Raw genomic sequence first — 8,555 nt, forward strand, 5'->3', positions numbered from 1 at the left:
ATTGAAGCATTTAGTAAAGAAAAAAAATATTAAAATTCTCTTGGTAGACACATAATTTGATACGGACATTATAAAAGTAGCATCGTCCTTGTTGGTTCTCTATAACCTATTTATACCCACTCTTACTTAAGTTACTTGCATTCTTGCCTTCTATCTATCCGTCTCTCTCTCTCTCTCTTCCTCTTCCTCTTCCTCTTCATACATACATAGTACATTCCCAGAGATCTCTCTAATATCCTCAATTCTTCTCACATATTGCTTGGATCAACTCATACTTTTTACTACCTTCAGACGCAAAGATGGCGAACTCTCCTCATGGTGGTGTCCTCAAGTAAGAATGCGAAATTAATAAGACTGGTGAAGTCTTGGGGGATTAGGATGCGAATTGACTAACAATCGCAACAGAGATCTTCTCGCAAGAGATTTGTCACGACACAATGAACTTGCAACAGAGGCCGAAACTCTTCCCGCTGTTGTTCTCACCGAGAGACAACTTTGCGATCTCGAATTGATTCTGAGTGGTGGTTTCTCTCCCCTTGAAGGTATGTCATTTCCGCTTATATGGAGGGGCACAATGACCCCGCCATGCTAAATATTATCTGCCAAGAGATGATAACTGAAATCTATCTATGATTTTACAACAATTGCTAATTCCTCATTACCAGGTTTTATGACCGAGAAGGATTACAATGGGTACGAGATTGCGCTTGCGAATTTACTGTTACTAGCCTAACAATTGACAGTGTCGTTGAGAACAATCGATTGGCAGATGGCAACGTCTTCAGTATGCCAATTACACTCGATTTATCCCAAGAACAAATCGAGGAGTTAGGAATTAAAGCAGGAGTAAGAGTTACTCTTCGCGATTTCCGTGACGACAGAAACCTTGCAATTATCAACGTCGAGGATGTCTACAGACCCAACAAGTGTGTAATTCCGACCTAGATGGATGAGAAAGATCTAACAAATTGATAGGGAGAAGGAAGCTAAGGAGGTTTTCGGTGGTGATGCCGATCACCCTGCAGTTAAATATTTATACAACACTGCAGCTGAATTTTATGTTGGAGGAAAGATTGACGCCATCAACCGTTTAGAACACTACGATTACGTTGCTTTAAGATGTGAGTGATTTGGTTCCTAGAAAATCCAGAAAGCTACTAATATGAGAAAAGATACCCCCGCAGAAATGAGACTCCACTTCGACAAGCTCGGCTGGTCCAAGGTTGTCGCATTTCAAACCAGAAACCCTATGCACAGAGCCCACAGAGAGTTGACTGTTCGTGCCGCTAGAGCCCGTCAAGCCAACGTTCTTATCCACCCAGTCGTTGGTCTGACCAAGCCAGGTGACATTGACCATTTCACCCGTGTCCGTGTTTACCAGGCACTTCTTCCTAGATACCCTAATGGAATGGCCGTTCTTGGTCTTCTTCCTCTCGCTATGCGTATGGGTGGACCTCGTGAGGCTGTTTGGCACGCCATTATCAGAAAGAACTATGGTGCTACACACTTCATCGTCGGACGTGATCACGCCGGACCAGGAAAGAACAGCAAGGGAGAGGAATTCTATGGTCCATATGATGCTCAATACGCTGTTGAGAAGTTCAAGGATGAGCTCGGAATTGAGGTCGTTCCTTTCCAAATGATGACTTACCTCCCAGATAGCGACGAATATAGACCAAAGGATGAGGTCCCACAAGGTACCCGTACTCTCGACATCTCCGGGACTGAGCTCCGTGCTAGACTTCGCTCTGGTCGTGAGATTCCAGAATGGTTCTCCTACCCAGAAGTTGTCCGTGTTCTTAGAGAATCTCACCCACCTCGTTCTGCTCAAGGTTTCACTGTATTCCTTACTGGTTACCACAGCTCTGGTAAAGACGCAATTGCACGTGCTTTGCAAACTACCCTCAATCAACAAGGTGGACGTTCTGTCACACTTTTACTGGGCGAGACTGTTCGCGCCGAGCTTTCCTCCGAGCTTGGCTTCAGCCGTGCTGACCGAACCCGCAACATCGGCCGCATTGCATTCGTTGCTTCCGAGTTGACTCGTTCCGGTGCTGCCGTTATTGCTGCACCAATTGCACCATATGAAGATGCTCGTAAGCATGCTCGTGAAATGGTTGAAAAGTATGGTGACTTCTATCTCGTTCACGTTGCTACCAGTCTTGAGCACTCTGAGAAGATCGACAAGAAGGGTGTCTACGCTAAGGCTCGTAACGGTGAAATCAAGGGTTTCACTGGTGTTGATGATCCTTATGAGGTTCCTTCCAAGGCCGACTTCACCGTTGATATCGAGAAGACTAGTGTCAGAAATGCTGTTCACTCGATTATCTTGATGTTGGAGAGCGCGGGTTTGTTGGATCGTCTATAGATAGATAGAGTATTGGTACATTTGATTTGATGGGGTTGGATAATGCCTTTTGAAATACAATTCAGAATGACAGCATTTCGGGGCGTTTTTTTAAAAAGGTTTAATTAGATGAGAGCAAAAGTCTTAGAGTCGCATGCACATGAGTCATGTAGGCAGCGAATGGATATATTAGTTGTTTCGGTTCCTCTTCCAAATTTCAGTCTCATGTGTTCCATGGAGGTGTACCCCTCCTCCAGGTGGTTCAGATACATTGTCAAATACGCAATAATATAAATGTAGTATTGAGACATCGTATATACCCACTCCACTATATCCCAAGCTTTGGTCTCAGCATTATCGGGGCCGCTCTATTTGCTTTCAGCATAGCTAATCTTTGTTTACACCTGCATCAGCGGCTTCGTCATTAGTGCAGAGCAAAAAGATAGTTGCTAATGCAATACCCAAACAGAAATGATTTTCGTGCTCTTGTAATTTTATATTTACAGAGTACGAGGGTGCAAGGACTCGGAGGCGCAAAATAATCTCTGTCGAGATGGCTTCCGCTGACCTCGCTAGACCATAAGATAGCGATATTGAGTCTTTGACACCGATGATCTTAGGCATGGTTATTCCAACCTCAACCCTTCATATCAGCTTATGCACCATCGACATTTGACATTGTGTATTTGTTTCTCCACTCAGGCCGCTTTCCATGAGTCTTGTGTCAGCATCCACGATGCTATGAACCTTGCCTACAGGTGAACTAGCAAGAATTGCTCGTAAGACCGTGGACAGCATTGGTGTGTCGGCAAAGTAAGGCATGATTAGATTGATGCGAATTCCTTTTGTAAAGGCTGTATACATCAAGAAGCGATATAGTCCTGTGACTCCATGTTTCGCAGCGCAATATTCAACTTATTCAGGGAAAGCGGCTGTACCTACCACAGAGCCTATCAATAAAAGGTGACGATCTCGCTTGGAGGAATCTTGACCGGGTAAAGTATGCGGGGGGGGCATGTTTGCTGTGGATTCAGAGGAAAATAGTGGAACGCAAGATGCACAGTATTCATTGCCCCTATTAAGTTGGCCTCGACAATTTTGAGATCGATCGAAAGCGACTCGCTAAGTACTCCCAATTGATAAGCCAGAATATCAAAAACAGGATTGTCTAAAGCAATTCCCGCATCGACAATCACAGCGTCAATCGCTCCATAAGAATTCAATTTTGCTGCGTCTCGAAAAGAGTCAACTTGCAATTGTCATTTTGTGACATCACAACATATAAAATGTAGATTCTGGTTGTTACTCTATGCTCAGACTTCTTCAACTAAAGCTTTCCCTCTGATTGTGTTGACATCTCATATTATCATGTTCGCACCTGTAAAACGTTAGAAAAGGCACAGTATTAAATTCTTTGCAAACTTGGTATACTATTCTCTGCCCATTTCCTAAAGAACCCTTCGCCAAATCCAGAAGCTCCTCCAGTGATGAGAATGGGTTTTCCATCCAAGCAAGACAAGCCAAGAGAATTCTCAACATTGAATTCATATGCTGATCGAAGGAGTTCGGCGATGTTGTTTCGATCTTTCTGTATTTTGTTTGGAGTTTGAAGCTGCTGCTTTAAAATTGGAATGAATTTCGAGGTCACAGACAAGTGTAATTGACACGCGGATCTAGCAGAAAGTAACAAGTAGAATTCTACTATATCCCCTCTTCGGTCGGATCGAGTTCACTAATTATGTGCTATATGAAAATCGCGCTATTTTAACCTTTGTGGCCTTTATCAAAGACTCAATTTTAGATTCGATGTCTGAGACGATATCCCCTGTCCAAATCACCGCGACTAGCCTAGAGCCTTCTGATAAACCCATTGCTATCCCAAACGTAGGATACTTGGTTAGGAGCGAAAGTCCAAGGACTAGGGTGGTTGGATCACAAAACTATCCTAGGAATTCTCAGCATTGAGATTGTAGCTGTTTGTTTGAGAAGGATACAGAAGACGTAGCACCCACACATTCGTAGGTTCTAAATGTCTATATTATACCCTGTCTAAAGAGCTAGCTATGTACAAGAAATTGTAGGCCTTATAATATAGGCGCTACCGAAAGGGCTAGTCTCTTTCGCTTTTGCTTAGGGCTTGCAATACAGTAGCTAGGTGAATAGAAGCTATTTACTATGATCAAAACAATAAACGTCTACACATTAATCAGATGATAATATCTTATTGTTGAAAAATCTATTTCTTGTTAAGTTTGGAACATAATCACATATATCAAATAATATCGTATAATTGAGATCGATAATTAGATCTTAGAGTTCATAAGATCAGGCTTTTGATTCTACGAATATAGACTACAAGGTCTAAATATTTGTTCTCTTGCAATTCAAAAGAATCTGTTCATAAGCTAGAACATGATCTTTCAAATCATTATGGCTAATAAATCAAGTATTTCACTCTAATCCAATTACTTCAATAACCGAGGTATCTCTCCCCGCAAAAATTAGCTTATGAGAATCCGAAGAAATGTAGTAGTTGTAAGGACAGTGACATTATTATTGCAAAATTAAACTATTGTAATTCATACATATCCACATTAGCGCCAGCATTTTCCCAGACTTAGCTTCTAGTGACCTTATTCCACCCTATCCAGCTTTCTGCCAACTCTCTCATCTTAATCACGATAGCTAGCGGAATTAATTCTGTACAGAGATATCTACCTCCCGATCAACTAGAATAATACCTTGCTTGGTATCTCTGATGTTACTCAGCTCATATGTACTGATAGCAGGGGCTGCACCGTTTCCACCCTTTTGGGGATTTACAAGATAATCAAAATCGTCGGTTGGGTCTTCATGACTTAAAGAAAATGGCGTGCTACTCTTAGGCAGTCTAAACCTTGCTTTCATTCCATGTGAGGTACTGTTCACATAAGTTCGAGAGACACCAGAAATACTAGTTTGCTTCTTTGTGAATAACTTTGTAAACAGAGGTCGCAAAGCTGAAACTGAAGCGACAAGAACCCAGACGTTAAGTTTCGCAGACCCCCAAACACAAGTATCTACTTGGTCGACTACATAGAATTAGATCTCAGAGTCACTTGCAGAAAAGTCCACAGGAAACATATAAGTGGGATCAAATCCAGGGAGGGCCAAACCACGAATGAGCCTCCACAATCGTACACAAGACACTATGGTCACACTGAACATCTTTTAGCTTCGTGACAGAGGGATTTGATAGATCAAGAACTTACATTATGCCGATAAGAAATGTGCTACTGGTTGAGATTCTTTGGGACAAAAATCGCTTGATAGATTGTCCGAAATATACTGGCATTACGAGAACAATGAGGTCCAGTCCAATTGTAAACACTTCGGTAGAAATGAGTATATTGGTAGGACTAATACATTTGCTTTTGATATCAATGTCCCAGAATCCATGAATTGGATTGCAACTGAATATTGCGATGCTTGTCTATATGTTAGATTAGCTTAGAAAAGACAGATTGAAACATCTATCATAGACTTACCACAATTATCATCCACAGAAAATTCAGGCCGCTTGCTATGATGATTGGTCATTTTCCTTTACTATTTGCAAATACTCTCCAGTACAAAGTGAGCAGAGAGAGCCTGCTTAGAGTCATCGATGGGAGGTTCAGGATTGTTAAAACGTAAAGCACTTTCATGAAATCCTTGATGTGTCGAATGTCTGATTCCCGACATGCTGACCGTAAAAGTTCTGTTGAACCTGGACGATGCAAAATATTGAAAAGGCCCACGCAAACACCTGTTTGTTCCGTCAGTGTCAAATCGATTGTAGAACAATAGAATACGCACAGCAATAATAACCATGAAACAACCATCTTTGCCAAAGTCGACTCTGGTCCACCATCTGGAGAAGAAACGAAGACACAGTGTAACAAAGGACAGTCCTATCATGGCCCCGCATACGGTGTTGATACAAGAGCCTAAATTCTCATCGACATCGATGCCCGAGTAAAGCGGAGTTGGGATCGTTGTTGACATTGTCAGGAGCCTGAGCAGTCGGATGTGTGGAAGAGTTTCACTGAAAATAGATAGACGTGTAGCTAAGATCGCTAGATAGAGATAGCCGGAGTGGGGCTGCTAGAGAGAGATTCCAGGTGAATTAGTGCCGGAATCACAGTGGTAAAATAAACTCCTTGGCTAATTCAATTTAGTGATTCAAGGAGGAGGAACTAGATTCTCCCAAGGAGCAGTCCCACAGTAATTTCTCAACACATGGGGTAGCACACAGCATTCTAAACTATTCCACTCAATCTACATGGCTGGTTGCGCAGTAAGAAGGAGCTAAACGTCCATAAACATGAGTTGAGATAGCATCGGCCTCAGAAGTGTAAATTTTGTCGGGTAGTTCTTGTGTGTAGTGGTATGATCTAAATTTTGTTTATATGTTCTTATACGCCTTAATGTTACGACTGAGGTCGTTACATGACTAGATTAATTAAATATCACTTGATCAAGGTGTCCCACTAAGTCTCATTAAGTAAGGTCTAATGGGATATAGTAGGAAGTAATAGGACAATAAAGAATGAAGGTCTATATAAGAGAATGGATTTTATTATAATATAGAGCTTTGTGCTTAAGAACAATTATTAGTTTCATTATTATAATTATAAGAATTGCAATTAGTTATTAACTTTATTAAATTTCTATTTGAAGTTTAGTTTACATCATCTTGAGAGATTTCTAAACACTTCTATATAACCCTAGAGGCAACTCCTGTAATACTTTGAGCATCATTTCTGCTTCAAATACTAATTCAATACTAACCGACGATATGGCACTCACTAATACATCCACGAGCAGTCAGGCATAAGCATCCGACATCAACGATGTTGAGATGATCAACACTCCCAAGGAAATTACCATTAACGAAACACTCAAGATTGCCTTACCAGATAAATACTAAGGAAGTTGACAAGAACTTGACACCTTTTTATTACAATTCGAAATCTATTTTAGATTCAATTAAGATAAGTTCACCGAAAAGGAATCTAAAAGTATTTGGGCTATATTATACCTTAAAAACAAAACAGATAAATGGATTCAGCTATACCTACACAATTATTTCGAGTATGACGATCAGGATTGTATGCAACCTACTTAAACAATCTTCAATAGTTTTAAAGGATTTAAAACAAAGATTCGTAGAATCTTTGGGAACTTTAATAAGCTAGAGGTAATGGAAGATAAGATCTTCAATCTCAAGTAGATAGGATTAGTATTAAAGTATGCTATAGAATTTCGAAGATATGTAGGAACAATTAAGTAGGATGAAATTGTTATTATAAGTTATTATTGTAAAGGACTCAAGCCAGAAGTCAGACTGGAGTTAGAAAGATCTATTGAGAGTATAGACTTAAACAACCTAATTCAGAACTTTATCGAATTAGATGATTGTTTTTATTGATATTAATAAGGTTAAAGATTATACAAACCCTAGGAGAATCAAAAGCAAGGGTATTATTATAAGAACAAAGATAGATTATATTATAATTCACAAAAATACAAAGATTTTATAAAGTTAGACACTATATATTACACAAATAAGAATAATGATTAGGAAAAGAAATAAAAACAAAACAACAATTTATACTTTGAATATAGAAAAACAGGGTATCAGATAGCAGAATATTGAAGTAAGAAAACAGGGGGTAAGAAGGGCAACTTTAAGAATAAATTTGATAAGGGCCAATTTAATGCTACCTTTACACTATAATTATATACTATTAGTGTAATAAGGTTAGCCACGCCATCACTAGCTTACAAAGAAGAGCTCGAAAAAAAAGAAAAGGTCGAATACCTCTTATGAGTAAACCGAAATCTATAGTTAGGAGAATTATAATTTATTCAGGGAATTAATTAATAGAATCGTTGTATTTGGAAATTTGGAGATACAAACGAAGGGATTATGAACAAGGATTTTAGTATAACAGGCGCTGAGGAGGGCGAATCGTATGAGGTTCGGTATGTCGATTAGTATTGAATTCTATGGTTTGAAATCATTACGAACACATCATTTGTAGAAAGAATTAATATCGATTACCTTTAGTAGTTAAACAAAGGAGAGCTATAGGAAGTATTTTATTACTATATATCTGAAAGAAATGAGAATCAGGTTCTATCTTTATATAAAAGAGTAAAAGAAGAATACCGAGTTCAGACT

At 39.6% G+C, this 8,555-nt stretch overlaps 2 protein-coding genes across 2 annotated transcripts; one reads left to right on the plus strand and one right to left on the minus strand.

The window, feature by feature from the left end:
* The first annotated feature begins 2 nt into the window (after positions 1–2).
* Positions 3–3,145, plus strand: EAF01_000134 (uncharacterized protein). The gene is made up of 6 exons (XM_038908384.1): positions 3–331; positions 406–542; positions 666–693; positions 744–926; positions 976–1,121; positions 1,173–3,145. Exons 1-6 carry the CDS (start codon positions 300–302, stop codon positions 2,366–2,368), a joined length of 1,722 nt encoding a protein of 573 aa, XP_038775290.1. The 5' UTR covers positions 3–299; the 3' UTR covers positions 2,369–3,145.
* A 1,896-nt stretch (positions 3,146–5,041) lies between these two features.
* Positions 5,042–6,373, minus strand: EAF01_000135 (uncharacterized protein; the record flags this gene model as incomplete). Its single annotated transcript, XM_038908385.1, has 5 exons — positions 5,042–5,418; positions 5,446–5,546; positions 5,599–5,819; positions 5,875–5,909; positions 5,950–6,373. The coding sequence occupies 5 exons, from the start codon at positions 6,371–6,373 to the stop codon at positions 5,042–5,044; spliced, it is 1,158 nt and encodes a 385-aa protein (XP_038775291.1).
* Between the last annotated feature and the right edge of the window lie 2,182 nt (positions 6,374–8,555).

This window comes from Botrytis porri, assembly GCF_014898465.1.
Source record: "Botrytis porri strain MUCL 3234 chromosome Unknown BPOR_001, whole genome shotgun sequence".
NCBI classification, from domain to species: Eukaryota; Fungi; Ascomycota; class Leotiomycetes; order Helotiales; family Sclerotiniaceae; genus Botrytis; species Botrytis porri.

What these genes read in the sequence shown, in the direction of transcription:
- EAF01_000134 (XM_038908384.1), top strand. Translation starts at nt 300, where the DNA reads ATGGCGAACTCTCCTCATGGTGGTGTCCTCAA. An exon ending in TGGTTTCTCTCCCCTTGAAG is followed by an intron (nt 543 to 665) that starts GTATGTCATTTC and finishes CCTCATTACCAG; the next exon opens with GTTTTATGACCGAGAAGGAT. An exon ending in CGATTACGTTGCTTTAAGAT is followed by an intron (nt 1,122 to 1,172) that starts GTGAGTGATTTG and finishes ATATGAGAAAAG; the next exon opens with ATACCCCCGCAGAAATGAGA.